General features: G+C 43.5%; 1 protein-coding gene across 1 annotated transcript in view; it reads right to left on the reverse strand.

Moving 5' to 3' along the window:
• The window catches only part of RAB8B (RAB8B, member RAS oncogene family), a 70,037-nt gene extending 50,950 nt beyond the window's left edge, over window positions 1-19,087 (reverse strand). Inside the window, 1 exon segment of the mRNA NM_001076317.1 lies at window positions 18,945-19,087. Coding sequence (NP_001069785.1) covers window positions 18,945-19,068 — 124 coding nt within the window. The 5' untranslated portion in view covers window positions 19,069-19,087.
• Between the last annotated feature and the right edge of the window lie 533 nt (window positions 19,088-19,620).

Here is a 19,620-nt window from a genome sequence, read left to right on the forward strand (position 1 = left end):
TCGGATAAGACACACGTCTCAAACAAAGTACAGAACCCTCCCCAAACTATTCCTGCTTTAATCTTCTGATGTTGCAAGAACTCCAAAGGGTCACTGTGCAGTGGTTATCTTTCAGCAAAAAATGAAGAAGTTCCTTGGGACGAGTTAAGTACTGGCTCTTCAAAGCTAATCAGAACCACATCAAGCAGCACTGTTTAGCACACTGCTTATGATGTTAAGCCTTCCTTCTCTTCAAGAGACAATTCAATTTCTTGTCTTCTATTTACCCGCCAGTCACTCATAACACAAAAGCAGCCTCCAGTTTAGAAAAAGAAGGCCAAGAACTAGCCACAGCTGCAGGCACCACCACTGCCATCACTAGTCACTGCCCTCTCCATCTCTTTTTCAGTAGAAAAGACACAGAAGAGGCAGCGGCTTCCTCTTCCTTCTCCTCTCAGGGTCTTCCATGTGAGAAACCCACCATTGTCCCCAAGTCCAAAATGATGTCAGTGCTTCCGTGGAAAAAGTTGAAAAATTGCTCCATCACAAGAGGTCAAGAACCCAAAGGTGAGGGGACTTTCCTGGTGGTCCAGTGATTAAGACATTGAGCTTCTACTGCAGAGGGCATGGGTTCAATCCTTGGTCAGGGAACTAATATCCCATATGCCACGTGTCATGACTAAAAAGGTGGCGGGTGGTGGGGGGAGGAACTTTGCACAGAAGGTTGCCTCGGGTGTGTATACTAGGAGGCCCAGTAGTGAAACTACCTGTCTTATCTCCCAGCCAGGCTTGCTTTCCCATAATCCAAATTCAGTAACAGAAGATCTGATGGGACAGGGCAGGCGCAGGCAAAGTGGGAAGAAAAACCGAGTTCATTAAAAAAAAAATTTTTTTTGTTTTGTTTAAAGAAGAATAAAAGTGACAGGCCTGTATCTAGTTCAAAGATAGCTTTTTCGTAGATACAGAGAAAGCCTCCTTATCCAGATCAGGCCAATGTTCACAGGGTGCTGCCAGCTCTAGGGCAAGCCAGACAAAGTGCAGCCTTATCACCTGGGGGAAAGAAGACTTTCCAGGGCCTCCTCTTGTCCAAATGAAATCAAAATCAATGTTCCAAGAAGTTCCACAAAAAAAGGCCAAATGAAATGTTTAATTTTTTGACCACCTCAACCACAGCAGACCTTACCCACCCACCCCCTCCCCCGGCCCGGAGCTATCTGGGGTTGCAGTCTAAGATTCTTTTATCTTTAAAAGATAAACAGATCATCATTCCTAACATATTTTAGTAAGCAACTGTAATTCTAATTTCAGAACTGTCAGAAGAAAAATTCTAAACTAGTGCCTTTAGAGGTTCCCTACCTCCAAAGATGAGCTTTACTTAATCATTTCATCAGTATCACCCTGAAATTTCAGCTCAAGGGCAATTTTTCCAAGCTCCAAATAAGTGCCAAATACAACGTCTGGCAAATGCAAAGAACACAAAGATAAAACAAGCTTCTGCCTCAAAGAAAGCTTTCGTGGGGGTGGGGAGCTGGGAAAATAGAGAAGGAAGCCGGCTCTACTTTGAACACAGGAAGAACATGGGAAATGCCATGCCGAAGTCCAAACTACTACAGGGTATAAAGTACTACTGAGGAAAGAGAAAGCACAGAAAGAAGGCTCTGACAACAGAATGAAAGTAACATTTGAGGGGACTCAAGAAAGAAAGGCAGAATGTCAACAGGCAGAATGAGGGGTGTCATGGAACCATCTGTTCTCATAGAGCAGTGATTCTGAGACTCTTGAATTTTGTGAATTAGTGAAATCTCCGGCGGTGGGGTGGGGGAGGGGAGGGGGGCGGGCAGGGGCAGGGGCAGGAGGGGACACAGGGAGAAAGGATGAAAGAGTAGTGGTGGCAAGAATGAAAGAAGTTAAAATACGGAATATACTAAGCTAGGAACTCTGTATTCCATAAAATTTGCTTGGGTAGAACACTGGCTAGAAAGGTTTTTCTTCCCCCTGGAAAAACAAAATAGCCAGAATTCAACTGATTGTATTTCTTTTTTAATTTTGCAAAGGATAATGAGATAAATAATGACTATCTATTAGTACCATCATTTTACAAGGAGCATTTTCATTCCAAAAATGCAGGAATCACTTCATCTCAGAAACTTAAAAATGCCAGTCCTTCCCATGAAAGTGAGGTGCTAGTCGCTCAGTCATGTTCAACTCAGCAATCCCATGTACTGTAGCCCACTCGGCTCCTCCATCATGGAATTCTCCAGACAAGAATACTGGATTGGGTAGCCATTCTTTCTCCAGGGGAATTTTCCCAATCCAGGGACTGAATCTAGGTCTCCCACACTGCAGGCAGTTTCTTTAGTGTCTGAGCCACCAGGGAAGCCCTCTCATGGAAGGGTAGCTGGTAACCTCACTGGTCAGGTGGAAACTCAGGCATTGCCCACTGTGTAATAGGAGTCTGTGGGTTAACCAAAAAGGAGATGAAGGAAATAAAGGTGACGCCACAAGGTAGGGGTTTGGAATGGCAGACTGAGCAAGATACAGTCAATTAGACAAAGTGAAAGATAAGACTTTTCAGGGGAGGGATAAGGGATTAACATGATGTACAATCAAAGCTATGTTCCACAGTTAATTGATCAGAGTGTATGAGATGGAATGGAGTGGGTGGAGGGGGTTGCTGTCCAAGTGAGACTGAGTGCTCAGGCTACCCAGGAGGAGAATGCAAAGTTCAGGTGCGAGGCATTGAGGGCCTAAAGCAGGGTACTAGAAGAATGGAAAGGATTTAGCAACAAATTATGTACAGGATGTGAGGAAAAGAACAAAGAGATTTCCAGATTTCTGAACCTAGGTAAATGAAAAAAATATGACAGTAGTGTTAACAGATATGTGAAAATTCATGAAGGGTACTAGATATGAAGAGGAAATTAGTTCATGTTGGGGTGAAGGGCAGGAGTTTGGGAAAGGCTGGGGATACAAGACAGGACACTGGAGAGTCAGACATGGAAGGCTTACAAGGGGCAAGCTTACCTGCTTCATCACTTACGGATGTCTGCTGCTGCTGCTGGTAAGTCACTTCAGTCGTGTCCAACTCTGTGTGACCCCATAGACGGCAGACCTCACTATATGCCAGGCACTATACTAGGTGCTAGAGATACACCGGAGACCAGCAGACCTGGGACCTGCACTCACGTAATCACACAGGTGGGTGATTGCAAATTGCATTAGAGTGTCTAATTTCCGAAAGAGGAAAAAATAGAGAGCAGATACTTGGAAAATTACTTCAATCAAAAGGCAAAATGAGACTACCCATGGAACCAGAAGGCAGTTAGAACAGTAGGAAACGAACCGGAGCAGACAATTCCTGGAAGTTGGTGCAGGAAGAGCTTCAAGAAGCAAGTAATAAACAGTGCCAAGGGGGATGAGGATTGGGCAAAGGCCACTGACCAGTTGAGAACAGGACCCCCTGAGTGCAGTGTTGAAGCAGGCAGGGCAGGATTTCCAAGGGTTAATGAGTGAGGAGATGGTAGGAAAGCACAAGCGATAAGACTTCTCTTTCAAGAAGTTAAACAGCGAGAAAGGTGACGTGAGGAAGTGAATTTAAGGGATCTCTTTATCAAAATGGAGGTGATTTCAACAGGATTAATGGCAGAGCAGAAAGAGCCAGCTGAGCCAGAGAAAGAGGAGCGAGAAGACATGAGAGGAAGATGACTGCCAGAGCCTGGCTCCAGCAGAGTGGAAAGGTATTCCATCAAAAACATCAACCAGGGACCTCCCTGGTGGTTAAGGGTTAAGACTGCGCTTCCAGTGCACAGGGCACAGTTAAATCACTGGATGGGAAACTAAGATCCTGCATGCTGTGCAGTGTGGCCAAAAGAAAAAAAAGAAAAGAAAAGAAAGAGGGTCAACCAAGAGGTCAACACCGCTCCTTGAAGAGAAGGGAAAAGGAAACAAGGGAAGATGAAACTATCTGGAAATTTCTGGCAAGAAAGGATGTTGGCAAAGTTCTTGTTAGTCATAGGGTCTTTGCTGGAAAAATACGGGGAAAGAGGAGACACTGGCTGCGATCTGAGTGAGACATGAACAGCTGGAGAGTGCCAATGGCCACCAACTGTACATTCAGGCTACAAACACTTAAGCAGGGCCTTCCACACACCAGAAACTGTGCACTTACAAGTGGGCATAAGTGAAATCAGCAGGCATTTATTACGATAGGCAAATACTCTAGGCAAAAGAGAAACAGACTGATTTTATCACTCTCATATCTAGAGAAAGACCATAAGCAGTAACAGGTGATAATTACATATCCTTTGAAGATTATGTATGTGCTAATGGATGAGATCTCACTATTACAAGAGGCTCAAATCCATTCCTCAGAAGGAAATATATGGTGTTAGTTCATTTATCCCACAGATACCGCATGCCTGAACATCAAACAAATGAGCTCTGAAGAGGCAAGCCATGGTTCCTGTCTTCCAGAAGGTCACCATCAGGTGGGATGTCCTGAAAGCTTCTGCATGCTCACAATTTTGGCATATTTGAGTGCTCAGAACATTAGCTGAGCCAACCCTCACAATTTTTATGCTTCATTAGGAGGCAAGACTGGCTAACTGAACGTTTTTAACATTACACTTTTCTGGACACAACATGATTTTAGGGAATGGACTGGACCAGAAAGCTCCATGGCGTGGTTTTTCAGTGCCATCAAACCCCAAGACAGAACTCATCTTAAAACCACTGCAGCTTTAAAACTCATCAATTATGTGTATCATTTCCCTGCACATGGTCCTGCATACGTACTTTCAACTGCAGTCAGAAAAAATGCTCTCCTCCTAACCTCAGCCCTCGAGGCTCCTTGTGACCTGGTCTCTGTCACCTCCTGTACCATCTTTGTATATGTGTGCATGTGTGCATACACACACATATATATAAATGCTTAAAAATACTTTTAAACTAGAGGAGAGCATCTCACCTCACCTTCTTGGTTTAAGTAAGCACCGTACAAAGCCAAACCCAATTTTGGCTTTATTCCTACCATGTACAAGTAATCATTTAGTATGTGGGAGGAAACGGGTTAAAAGGGAGGAAGATCATGCTATACGCTCACCCTGACACATTTATTTCCCTAATCCTCTTGGAGAGATAGTTTAATGATTAAAAAGAAACTACTAGCATGTATCGATACTGTGAAAATATGATTAATGACTTTTGATTATTAGGTAAAGAAAAACCTAGCAACTAACTTTCGAGTTGGGTAATTTACTTCATTAAAATCTGCTATGGTGTTTCAAGATTAATATATTGTTCAAATTCATGTATGCAAACAAATTCGTTAAAACTCAGAACCTCACTCAGAAACTCACTGCATTTAAAATTCAGGGCCCTAACAGAGGACACTGAGCTCAAATATTTAAATTGAAACATTTGTCCTTCCTAGACAGGGCATTCAACACTGATTTTATTTATATTTTCACCAGAAGGAAGAATTCAATATGCCTGAGAGTTTGCAGCAGCTAGAAGGCTCTGAAGAACTCGCCCTTTATATCATCACATTAACATCCTACAGCCAAGGCCAAGGGCTGTCTTGGACACCTCCTTATGCCAGCTGAGGCATAAGGACCTTCACTTTGGGAATGAGTTTAAAGAAACGGTTCCCGTTTCAGCTTAGTTAAACGCATACAGTCCTAAACTTTAAAGTACATCCCATTAAGTAACCAAAATGTTCCCATTCATATTTTTTATGTAACTTATTCTAACAGGTGCTTCTTAAGTTACCAGGGAAAAACCAAACCCTCACCATTTACTAAGCCTGGCTGCATGTGTAGCCCTGTGTTAAATGCTTCCCTCCAGTACACTCCATTAAACCATTCCAGGATAGTTCTCTGCAGAAGAGGAGACAGGGACCAAGGAGGTTTAAAGGATATAATGATGTTACCCAGCTGGTAAGGAGCTGCCCCACAACGCATCGTGCATCACATCAACTCCTTATGTGTGTTACTCGCTCAGCTGTGTCCAACTCTTGCAACCCCACGACTGTAGCCCGCCAGGCTCCTCTGTCCATGGGGATTCTCCAGGCAAGAATATTGGAGTGGGTTGCCATTTCCTTCTCCAGGAGATCTTCCCAACTGAGGGATCGAACCTGGGTCTCCCACATTGCAGGCAGATTCTTTACTATCTGAGCCAACAGGGGTAGCTAATCTTTTTCTTTTTTAATATTTCTGAGTCACCGATGGGGCAGAAAGGCTTAGGGCTTAAAACCACAGACTCTGGAGCCAAACGGCCTGGATTCAAATCCAAGTTGGTTCTACCACTTATGAGTTCTGTGACCCTGAGATGTTCTTTAACATCTGTGCCTCGATGATCTCATTTGGAAAAACGGAAATAATAACAATGTACCTGAGAGGCTGTTATGAGAATTAAATGGGTCAACCCATGAAAAATGTTAATTCATGTAAAATGCTTAAAACTGTACCTGATATATAGTAAATACTCAGTAAATATTCAGTTCAGTTCAGTCGCTCAGTCGTGTCCGACTCTTTGTGACCCCATGAATCACAGCATGCCAGACCTCCCTGTCCATCACCAACTCTCAGAGTTCACTCAAACTCATGTCCATTGAATCAGTGATGCCATCCAGCCATCTCATCATCCTCTGTCGTCCCCCTCTCCTCCTGCCCCCAATCCCTCCCAGCATCAGGGTCTTTTCCAATGAGTCAACTCTTCGCATGAGGTGGCCAAGTAAATATTAGCTCTTATTAATTAAAAGCAAGTGTTGTAACATTGAAACCCCCATGGATCGCCAAGGTTCTCAGAGCTGTGTGGACCTACCTTCAATGAACTCAGACTGAGTTCACCCACACAGTCACACACACATGCCTTTCTATGTCTCCCACGTGCCAAAGGTATTATGCACACAACAATGCATTTCGTTCTCGAAATAAAACAAAATTCTTGCAGTACTCTTCCTTTATCAATAAGGAAAATGGTTAAATAATTCACTCAAAGCTCTCAACAGGAATTAGCAGAGTCTGGATTTGAATTTGAGTCTCTGTCTCAAAAGTCCAAGTTCTTTTTTACCTATACAATGTCATCTTCAGTTTTCACATCTGTTTTTACCATTTTGTGAATAAAAGTGGTGAGTGAGCTCGTCGTCACCACTTAGGATCAGAGTTTTGGAAGGGACTATAGAGTGAATCTAGCACAACATTCCCTGTTTGCTTATGGAGAAAAAAGGAAGCCTGGGAGGCTGGCTGCTGACTTGCCCCAAGTCACATAAAGAATGCAACTGCCACGCTGCCACTTCTTCCTCTCAGATGCTGATGGCCCACCTCTAGGAGGCCCCCAGCCCTGCTTTAAAGCAAGAATGCAAATGCTAAGTTTGGATCCAGGGGCTCCCTCCCCAATGAGGCAAGTTCAGCATTTTAGCAAATGGACTTTGTATAACTAGCTTTGCTGCTTGGACCTTTCCGCTTTTTGGCTCAACAACAGCGTTCTAGAGACCCAGAGTCAGCAAACAAATCAGGTGTTAGACTGGTCTACAATGTCACTGTGAATCTGAGGAAAACTGCCAAACACAGCTTTACAAACAAAACCCAGAGCAGAGCCAATTTCACTCTGGAAAAAAAGGAAAGGAGAGGCTAACGTAAAGTTTAAATTTAATTTGTCAAAGGAAGGAAGCTCACAATTAAAGCAGCAGTTCCTAGCACTCTACAGTCTAGCTGAGACCAACAACAAATGTACAAGTATAACAAACCATTGGCCCCATGTGGAGAAGCAATGCTGAGATTTCGATATAATTAGCTTCCTTTCCACAAAAGACTTGGATTCATAATTAAACTCTGTCTCCTCCTGCCCTGGTTCTGCTGTGTATGTATTTGATTGCTTCCTATGGGACTGGGTGGGGAAGCCAGGAGACAATCTGAAACCAGAGTCTGCTGACCTTCCACAGCCAGCAAGCAACACGATGCGTGTTTGCATTAGCTGTTACTGGGCCTTGTCCAGGGAGAGGCTGATTTCATCCCTCTACTCAACACACTTCTCAAGGGTTTGCTGGTCAGTTTACACAGTTCTTACAGACCAGTGGAAGTGACCGCTACTACAGGCTAAGTGACAGAGCATTGCTGCTGCTAAGTCGATTCAGTTGTGTCCGACTCTGTGAGACCCCATGGACGGCAGCCCACCAGGCTCCCCCGTCCCTGGGATTCTCCAGGCAAGAACACTGGAGTGGGTTGCCATTTCCTTCTCCAATGCATGAAAGTGAAAAGTGAAAGTGAAGTCGCTCAGTCGTGTCCAACTCTTAGCGACCCCATGGACTGCAGCCCGCCGGGCTCCTGCATCCATGGGATTTTCCAGTCAAGAGTACTGGAGTAGGGTGCCATTGCCTTCTCCGGACAGAGCACTGAGTCCCATGGAAAATTTCAGGACCCATCCTGAGAGGAGCAGGTTGTTGTGGACAGACTGTGGTTCAGAACTGAGTTCAAGGCTCAAGTCTTGGCTCCTCTACCTACTTAGCTGATGGATCAAGAGTCTGTCACTCTGTCAGAACCTTACCTTCCTCGTCTAGAACATGAAGACAATCTCTGTCCATGGACATGATTACTGAGGAGTTTAAACAGGGATGTTAGTTAAAGTGCTCTGTAAATGGTAAAGGGCCAAAGGAGGGACGGGGCAACCAAGGATGTCTGCTTATCTCCTCACTGGTCTCCCTGTAGAAAATCCCCAATGACTCCCCACTGCTCTCAGGATAAAGTCCAGACTCCTGAACAGGTTTAAAGTCCCTTCACAACCTGCCCTCTGATTACCCTTCAAGTTGACCCGTGCCACATGCCCATCTATTGAGGAGGAGCTCCTTCAGGGGTTGTCTCCCCAACATCTACAGGTGAGAGCCCCTCCTCCTGACACTCCAAATTCGACCCAACTAAGGCCTCCTGAAGTTCTGATCTTAACCTCCACATTATTCTCTCCTAGATGCCCTCCTCTCCCTCTCCTCTACTCTTTCCTGACATCTTACATTAACCCCTTTGAAGCCCTTTTCATCACTGAGTTCAAACTGCCTGGACACTTGCTATTCTTTCTCTTCTCAATATTTTGTGGACTGAAAAAAGCTGCTCACTGAACGAGTAAAATTTGTGAAAATGACTTGGTATCTGACATTAGTAGCCTACTAATAAATCACTACAGTTCCCAACCCCAGCTTCTCCTTTTCACAAATAAACACAAAGGCAAAAAAAAACACAACAAAACCTCACTAGTGTCCACCTGCAAAAAGAAAAGAAAGAAAGTGAAGTCGCTCAGTCGTGTCCAACTCTTTGCGGCCCCATGGACTGTAGCCCACCAGGCTCCTCCATCCATGGAATTTTCTAGGCAAGAATACTGGAGTGGGTTGCCATTTCCTTCTCCAGGGGATCTTCCTGACCCAACTTCCCCACAATCATTAACTAAGGACAAATTCTTTTTTCTTTACAGACACTACCTGATTTCATAGACTCAGAGAACACTGCAGCCAGAGAGATTCTCAAGACCCCTGAAGCCTGAACTTTCCTTTCACAATGAGAAAACAGACCCAGGCTAATGTCCTTAGGAAGGACCTGTACCACCACTGACTGGAAACATGCACCATTGTTTTTCAGAGCACTGTATATGTGGTAAATCATATTAATGAGATCCCAACATAAAATAAAATACAATGGTGTTTATCCACATTGAAGGCTGAAGGGCTAAGACAGAGACACACCTCTGAATTTATATATATATGTTTTTACATTTCATTGTTATGGAATTTTGTGGATGTAAAAGAAATTATTTCACTTGTTTCATTACTTTTTCATGCTTCTATAAGACTGGAAGTTTTCAAAACAATAGTAAGTAGACAAAGGAAATGTACTTACTCAAATGATTTTGCTTGTGGACAAAGTCTTCATCTGTTCATCACGGGTTATGACTGAGACAAGCACCTAGTTCCCTGACCAGGGATTGAACCCTGGCCCCCTGCACTGGGAGAGCAGTCGTAGCCACTGGACCACCAGGGAAGTCCCCCAGAAATGAACTCTTATAATGCAACTTTTAAGTAGAACACCTTATATTTCATGTATGTTAGAAACTGTCCTTCTACTGTATATATCAGGAAAGTATCTATGAATTATTAAAATAACTACTGCCAAGTTCTCTCCCCAAATATACAAAATTGCAATGTGAAGTGGGGAAATCATGATTTTTGTATTATTTAGTTTTAAACACTATAAGAAAGTAATGCAGTCAAAAGTCACCATATTTTAGGCAGAAGTTTCTCACTTCTCAGCCAACAATTTACTCCAATTTACAAAAGCAAAAGAGGCTGAACAAGTAGCCAAAGAAACTGATACAGGAGGAGGGTAGAATGCTGTTTTCATCCTTCTCTCCCCTATTCAGACCCCTCGCCCCAAATCCTGATAGGGCTGACGTGTCAATGGACAGTGAAATGAGAAAGTGGTCTGAATCATTTCAAAAATGGAATAGTTACCTCTCAATAAAGAACTGTTTTCCACGCCATCTCAAGATGTTATTCAGAGACCTTACGATAAAAAATTCCTTGCTGAAAACCATAAACAGCTAACCCATCCAAATTCATAAGCAACAAACAAATTACAGTAGGGTCAGTCACTGACATCTCACAATGTATACACTTTTCTTTTGTAATGGATTTTTTGTATGAGATTAGAATATTTTGCAATACCTATTCCAGCTAAGAAAATATTGCATAGGGTTACAAGAAATGAACTTTTTTGGGGTGCCGGGATCTTATTAATAGTTCCCCAATCAGGGATCAAACCTGTGCCCCCTGCAGTGGAAGTATGGAGTCCTAACCACTGGACAACCAGGGAATTCCCAGAAATGAACGTTTTTTTTTAAATGTTTATTTATTTGTTTCGCTGTACTGCGTGTTTTGTTAGTTGCAGATGCCGGATCTGCAGCTGGGGCATGTGAACCTGTAGCTGCAGCCTGTGAGACCTAGTTCCCTGACCAGGGATTCAACCCTGGCCCCCTGCACTGGGACAGCAAAGTCGTAGCCACTGGACACCATGGAAGTCCCCCAGAAATGAACTCTTATAATTCAACTTTTAAGTAGATCACCCTATATTTCATGTCAAAACTTGATCATGTATGCTAGAGACTGTCCTATTGTATACATCAGGAAAGTATCTATGAGTTATTAAAATAACTAGCCAAGTTCTCCCCCCAAATATGCAAAACTGCAATGTGAGGTGGGGAAATCATGCCACTCCCAACTTTGCCAGCAGAAAGCTGTGAAACGCTACATATTGGTTAAGACTTTGTAGTTGGTTTTTATCATGATGAGGTGGAATTCCATACCCTACTGAGCTTCTGCAAGTGCTCTGAAGTCCTGCAATGCCGTTAGGGGACTGCAAGCAGCCCTGTCACCCAGCCTGTCGTGGTGACAGTAAGCCTAATCTGACGAGCATGGGGACGTGCAGAGATTTCACACTTCCTCCCGGGAGCCAAGAATTAAAATTCTGGGCCCAGGAAGATGAGAGCTCTGTGGAAAATGTCCAAAGGTTGAGCAACAGGGAAACACCAGAGTGCGTAATTAAACTGATGCTGAATGCTACAGCTTAAGACAGCAAGAAAATACTTTGTCACAGTCAGGGCACAGGGCTGCTGTAAGAACTGTTTCTGAGTTGTTGCCATCACTTTATGTGCTTCGCTAAGGAAGTCCTGAGTAACTAAGTAACTTAAAAAAAATAGCGCAGACATTTCTTCCTCTGAAGACAATCAGGCACCTATTTCCTTTAAGGTTCTTTATAATTCAATGCAAAATAAAAATAATCCAAAATTTAAAAGTGAACAAAGGAAAAGGACACATCTCCAGACACAATATATCCCGCAATCACTGACAGATAATATTTTAATACTGAAATTTAGCCATGACACATTGGAAAGCAAATACTACCTATTCACTCCAGAAAAAAACAAAACAAAACCGAAAACACTCATCAGTTCCAAGGATACAGTTTGCCAGGCTGTGCCCAGGGACATCCTCTATCAATATACATGGCAGAGCAAAACTATCAATGGACTGCTTCTTTTATAACACGGTGGCGGAGGTGGGGAGGGGGCAGAAACAGACAGCAAATGTGTAGGAAGTTGCCACCCACACTCTCCATCCCCTGCCCACGACTCACATCAGGAATTTGTCACAGTCTTCGGTCTTGCTGAGCTCAGACAGGACCTGAAAACTCTATACAACACAGCATGCCAGGAGGCAGCTACCAACTCAGCACTGGCATTCAGGCTGAAGCCCATTTCACCCCAGCTCTGCATAGTCCTCAACCTACTATACCGAAATACTGAAACCAATCTTCAGAGAAAGCCACTTGGTGACAGTTTCAAGACTCCCCAAAACCCTTCATTTAAGCCAAAAAAAGGTATTTTTCCATATTATGTAATTACTAAAGGATAGTAAGAGCAGAAAACATAACTGCAAACATTAGTTTTCCTCTAGACATGAAGCTGTTCCACTGAGATACACAAGCAGTTCTATGTAATAAATGTTTATATTCATCTTTTTCAAAATAGCATTTGGCTTTATTCAACCCAAAGGCCCAACCCAGTTCCAATCCACTCACTATGCTGTCACTCAAACCAGTGCTGGGCAGAACACAAACACAAACACAGCTCCATCTGCTAATTAAAACTGGGCATGAAACTGTTAACAGGCATCTGTTGCATTGTTTGCAGCTAATGGGCAAAGACAAAGCTGAAATGGCTCTTCTAAAGCAAACCCAGTGATTTCACTCATTTTCTATTTGGTATTTATGTTAGTGGGGGGTTGGAAGCAGGGTGTTAAAACAGCTTATTATGGAGACTGAAAGACAAGTGATATATCTTTCAGAGTCTAAAATATCCCTTTAAAACTGATTATAGAAAGACAGCATTTGATAGAGGGAGAAATAGTGTTAGGAATTCAAATTAAGCACTTTTAATCTCATCTCTGACATCATCTAATTATCTAGAATACTATGAAAGATAATGACTAAAATTCAAGCAATGCTGTATGGCTCACAGTGCTTTATAATTCATCCATCCAGCCATTCATTCATCCAATTGATCAGTCATTTAATAGAGGCCTTAGAGACTTAAAAAGTGAGTAAGATTTGATTCTTGCCCTAGGGAACACAGAACATCCGTGAAAAGTTGGCATAGTAGTAATATACTCTAGTACAGATAAAGGAACTAAGGCCCAAGAAGGACCACCAACTCACTAAAGATAAGACAAGTAGGAATAGCAGATGTCACGACATGAACCCCAATTTGACTCCAGACCTATTGCTCTTAATTCACTGTGCAATCTTCCTAACACCAAACACCGACCACGCCACTTCACTGGCTACTTACATCTCAGTAGCTCCATATTAAGCTATGGAGCATAGCATAGCATACTATATTATATAGCTACACTACCATCTAACAGCTAGTTCCCCATTCCCTACTCCCACCCTCTTCTCATGCCACTGTGAAAACCCTTTTCTGCACATCTTTCCCATGTAGCGATTCTAACACACACAAGAGCTCATCGCCAGAACAGTCCTGTGTACAGGCAGGCAGACCTGACCTAGAGCCAGTCAGCCTCAGGCCGTGTCAGCAGCTCCCAGGTCTCCCAATTCTGGTTCCATATTTTTTTCTCAGATTCAGTGATGAGCTTCCATTAAAATATCAACTGCTAAATTTTTCCCTGTCTTCAAAGACCAGACATTTTCCACTTAGGCAATATCCAAACCTATTTCCCTCCAGCATTTCTCAGAGGATCCAAACAGTTTTGGTGCTGTTGCCAAGAGAACCTCCTCCCTGGTTTGCTGCCATGCAGAACAGCTGGCGAAGCTCTTTGTTAAAGCACACATATTCTTAAGACATGTCCAGGTCTGTCTCCAAGACTCAGTTTCCTACCTTAATTTGTTGAATGGCTTTTTGCAATCAGTAGAACACTAACGGAGGAGACGAGTTTAACCCTTCAATCTCAGGTATTACACTCTTGAAACAGTGTTATTTTCAAAGCTGTCACTTAGGTGGGAAGTCTACTGACACTCTGAAAGAACACAATGGCATTAAACTAAGGTTTTACGGACAAAATGTTCAACTTGAAGTTGCCTGAAAGTGTTCCTCGCTCAGTTGTGTCTGACTCTTTGCAACCCCATGGACTGCAAGCCTGCCAGGCTTCTTCCTCTGTCCATGGAATTCTTCAGGCAAGATTACTGGACTGAGGCCATTCCCTTTTCCAGAGGATCTTCCCAACCCAGGGGTCAAACCCACATCTCCTACACTGTAGGCAGATTCTTTACTGTCTGAGCCAGCAGGGAAGCCCTGAAGTTGCCTGGCCCTTGCATTATTTCTGTTTGAGAGGCTGAAATCAAGCAAAACAATGATGAAAATCAAATCAACTTGTACTACATATCTGGATTATGCTCAGCCAAATGCTGATATCATCTTGGATAAAAATGTAAATATGACAAAGTTTGTTTTTCGGTCAATAAGTCTTGATAAAAGTTTTGAATTGCTACCAACTGAAAACAGTATTTAATTGTAACGTGGGGTCAGCAAACTCTCTGTGAAAGAACAGTTAGTAAATATTTTTAAGCTTTGTGGGACACATATGGTGTCTGCTTCATATTTCTTGTTTTGTGTTAGTTTTTAATAACCCTTTAAAAATGTGAAAACCATTCTTTGCTTGTGGACTGCACAAAAACAGGCAGGGGGCTACATTTGGCCTGTGGGCCATAGGCCACCAACTCCTAAACATAGAGAAAGTGTATCCAAGAAAAAAATGCCAGGGAATAAATTGTCTAAAAGTGCTCTGATAGGACTAGGCTCCAATTACCAGCACACTATTAATACAATGTCAATGTCATTAGTTACTTTGCAGATGGAAGGAATTTTAATGGCAGGATGCACTTGGATTCCCTAACCTGAAACAACAGACATAGAAAAAAAGGGCAAAGGACAGTTAAAACATGCTGAGTTAGCCCATATAAACTTCTACAGGACTCTGAGTTGTTGTATTAGCATTTACTGTTTCCCTGAAGAGATACAACTGATCCAAATGGTAACACTTTAACTTTCCTCACATATAAGCAAATGTGCAAAATTGAATTCCTCCCTGGAAAACATGGTAATTTGAATTTACAGCGGTGATCATGCTGATCAGAAACAGCAGCAGCTCAACTATGAGAAGCAATCCAGACTTGGGTTTGAGGTTTCACTAGAGATGCTTCTACAAGCATCTGATCAGCTGCATGATCTTGACAGCATCAACCTAAGCTTGGTTTTCTTATTTATAAAACTGGGGCACAGACATCATGTAGATAATTTCTAAGGCTCTTTATGCTGTTCAACTATGACTATACTAAATAATATAACCACTCAGGAAATACCCTAACAGGAAGAGGGGGGCTGGGCAGGGGAGAGACTGTAAAGGGAAGAAGCTGAGACTGTCCTGTTAGAAGACAGAGTTGGGTCTTCTCTGTTCTCCCGGCACCAGGTTCAGTACAGGCCATTCCAAGATGTCCCTCTGCCTTCGTATCAATATTAACATGTACCCACATCCCATAGGAAATATAATTCAGAGAGATTGCATTACTGTTTCTTAGTTGTCTTCATGATACATTTTACATACATTTAATTAACCACTGATAATGATTATGCAATCCATGGGGTCACAAAGGGTCCGACATGACTTAGAGACTGAACAACAACAATGATTATGTAAGGGGCTTGAGAAGCCAATCAAAATTGCTTTTTCAGTTCTTAAATATCTGAATTGAATGAGAGTTGGTTGTTGGTTCTAGGCACTGAACCTACAACTTCAAATGGATAAAACATCTCTACTCAATAGTTAATAGTTATCTGACTGATACGTGAAGACTCCCAGCAAGTCAGTTGAAAGAAGTATACCCTCCACCACCCTCAAGAGCAGAAAGGAAATGAGGGGAGCCAGGATATCAGAGAAGATACCAGAACTTTACATACATGAAAGAAGAAACTATCTGTGAGACAACTATATCTGTAATGAAAATGACTGTCTCCTTCCTTTCATGAAGGCAGAATCCCTACCAAAACAGGGTCGAGAGGTGGCAGATGTCCTTTTCTAAAACTACCTAAATTTTATTAAAGCAAAATTAAGACAGTAAATGTAATTCCGTGGGAAGAAAGAGATATTTATATATATATAACTCCTGAAACACACAACACACACACACAAACCCCAGGTATTAAGAAATAGATTTTTACTGTGACGTAGACCTTATCAAATTTTGTCAGCAATCATGTGGCAAATCTTTCCAAACCCAGTCAGAGAAGCCCTGGAAACTTCCATGCTGAGATGCCTCAAGAAATAATTGTGACTGGGAGGAGGTGGACCACCAACGCTTCCTTCAGCAACTTCAGACCACCTGGAAACGGGGGTGAAGGTTGGGGGCATGGATATTTCTGCTAGAGATGCAGACACTTCAAGCCTATGTTTGTGGTCAATGTGTGTGGAACATTTCACTAGAATGATGTTAACATTCACCTTATTTTCCTAACTTAACTTCAACTCCAAAGCATTAGGTTGCAGGTAACGTATTTTTTGTGCTGTTTGAAGCCTCTTGGCTACCACTTCCTGTCAGAGCTCTTGGGGCTAAAAAAGAGGCATGGGATTTCCCCTCCTCCATGTCAACTGAAGACACAGCTCAGAGCCTCTTTTTACCACATCTACTCCATAGAAAATGCAAAGCCCAACATCATACATGAGATTCACCCCCCCTTTACTGCTTCCCTCCAGGTCTAAACTTTTTCAGGATGCTCACTTTCCTGCAACCCTCCACAAAACAGAATTTCAATCATTTAAAAAAAAAAAAAATTCACACAAGAAAGATTGTACTCCCTCAGAATAAAAAGTAATTTTTCAAAGCTACTATTGTAAAAGGAAGCAGACACTCTCACAGAAAAAGTAGGACAAAAAATAAGACTAAAAAAAGAGGAAACTAACAAAACTGTTACAAACAAGCAAAAGTCATTTAAGGAGTTTAACAGAAACAGCCTCAGTGAGATTTAGTCACTTTCGATGCAGGAGAATGCTTCTGGGAGGTTCACTCATAGAATGGACAAAAGGCGACCCGCTTGACTTGTTAGAGACTGTCCTTTACCTTCTGGACTTCAGTGCGCACTCAACAATGAAAAACGGTGATTTGGGGTTTTGACATGAGTACCAGCATCAAAAATTAACACCTTTTGGTGGCTACAACAGCTCCCATCAAATCTCTTAAGAACACACTTGAGACATGACATTTAAAATCTGCTTCCTCAGAAAAGAAAAAGTCCCACTCACGAATGACTGCCAAGAACTTGCAACTCAAACTTCCCTAAGCCCAGACATCATTAACACCCAGGAGGTTTCAGACCATTCAATCCATATGAAAGACGCCAGAACAAACAAACCATAGCTTTTCCCAGTGCTTCACCGAACAGTGCTCTATACCCCAATACTCTTCTTTTATAAATGATAAATTATCCTTAAAACATAACTCATTACCATAGCACTAGCCCCCCTAATAATCCCAGCAATTCATGGTGAAATATGCTATAAGAACCATTTGAAAGATGCTTAGGTGAGAAGTCACAACATCACCCAGACAACCAACAGCTAAGATTGTTAAGGTGCTTAATTAACTCCAGCTATGATGTTAAGGTCACTTGTACAGGCAGCTTAAAACCAGCTCTGATTTGCTCTTCTTCAGTTTAGGTTAAGTCTGAGATCTTGTTACCTGAACAGAGTCCTCCAAAACTAGGAAGGACAGCTCCCAGCCAAGACCAGAAAAATCAGAATCAATTGAAAGTAACTGGGGGGTACACTGCATGTTCTGATTCGTTTAGCAAGTAATAAAACCAAAAGGAAAATACACAGAAAGGCAGGTAGAATGTAAGATCAATTTCCCAGCTGAGAATTACTAAACCTTCAAGGGTAAGAATTTTAAAAACTGAGATGTGCTGCTTTGCAGGAGATAGTAAACCATATTTTCCTGATCATATCATTCCAAAAGTCACCAACCCTCCCAACACCCATTAACACTCCCAGAACAATTTAATGGTCCATAGACAGTATCTCATTATTAGTCACTTTTTGCTCTTTCTCCTGCACTTGATCCAGAGGGAGTAAAGAAAGAGAAATGGTAACCAGTACTCCCAGTAACTAGAGAAAGTTCTACTTTCTATTTCTCTCCCTTTACCATCTTCTCTCTTCTATGCCCCACCTCTTTACTGTATATTTTGCTTTTCCTTTCTATTTCACACCCAGCTCTCCTTTACTTTTTCCGAGTATCCTCATTTCGTTCTTGAGTCCCCTTAACTCATCTACCTTTTCCTACGATTTCCTCATAGTATCTCTGACCAGACTCCTTGCAGCCAGTGTCCCTCTCATCCCTCAACTCTCAATCACTCTTTCCTCCGAATTCCTTTCGGATTCCTGGGTTCTACTCTACCTTGTCCCTTGGGTCCTCGGTCCCTTTACTCCCCAGACCTTCCATTCCCACTCCCCCAACCCTTCGTTTCCCCCTTCCATTTCCTTCCTCTTTTAATCCATTTCACACTCACTATCCCCTTCTCTTTCTCTATGAGCTTTCCTGTGTCCCCCCACTCTGTCTCTCTAAGATCCCCTCCCTGTCACACCCCCAACCCTCTCATTTCCCCCAATACCCCTAGTCCTTGTTCTTCTGGTTCCTCCTCCTCTTCCTTTGCCCCCAAGTTCCTCCTTTCAACCCTCTCAGCCCCACGTCCTCATCGCCTCTCTCTCTCACGCCTTCACCCTCTCCCACTGCCCTCGCCGCCCAGCTGTCCTCGGGGTCCCCTCACTGAGGCTCCCAAGTCCTCCCACCGCTCTCTCCCGGCCCCCTCGCACCCGCCCCCCATTTCTCACTCCCAGTCCGCGGCCGCAGCCCCTCCCTCACCGATGGTGGAGATGAAGGTGGTGTTGAAGGCGTCTTCGGAAAAGCGAAATAGCAGGCAGGTCTTGCCCACCCCAGAGTCGCCGATCAGCAGCAGCTTAAACAGATAATCATACGTCTTCGCCATCTTCTCGCTCCGGCCCTCTGACCGGGGAGCCAGAAGAGCGGCTGAGAGAGGCGGGGAGGGGGCCGCGGGCGAGGGGGCGTGCCCGCCGAGCCGCCGCTCGCCCCGCCCCTTCCCTCGCCCCCTTCCCCGGAGAAGGCCTGCGCGCCCCGCCCCGCGTGGCCAATCCACGGGGGTTTCGTAATCACAGCCGGCGTCCCAGTGTTTTATGGGACTTGTAGTTCTTGTGAGGCGCTTCGGGCGTGCCTTGGGCGGGCTGTCCCCGCGGCCCCAGAGGATAAAAGAGGATCCTCTCTAAGCTGGGTGACCCGGCATTAGGCGTTTCCTCTAGAGCTAGCTGGGAGGCCGGGCTTCCAACTCTGCGTGTTGCGCCACCGGAACTTAATTTCATCGTTTCTTTGTGTGCGGACGCCTTTCAAATGCAGGACCTTGAAGGCTGAGTCCGCAGTTCCCGCATCTCTTCCACCGCGCCCCGGAGCTGAGATGCTTTCTTTCCTTCATGCTGCCGTGGCGCTGCCTGTGGATTATTTGCAGAGTGCCTTATCTTGCTTCTCC

The sequence above is a fragment of the Bos taurus genome, chromosome 10, assembly GCF_002263795.3.
Source record: "Bos taurus isolate L1 Dominette 01449 registration number 42190680 breed Hereford chromosome 10, ARS-UCD2.0, whole genome shotgun sequence".
Classification (NCBI taxonomy): Eukaryota; Metazoa; Chordata; class Mammalia; order Artiodactyla; family Bovidae; genus Bos; species Bos taurus.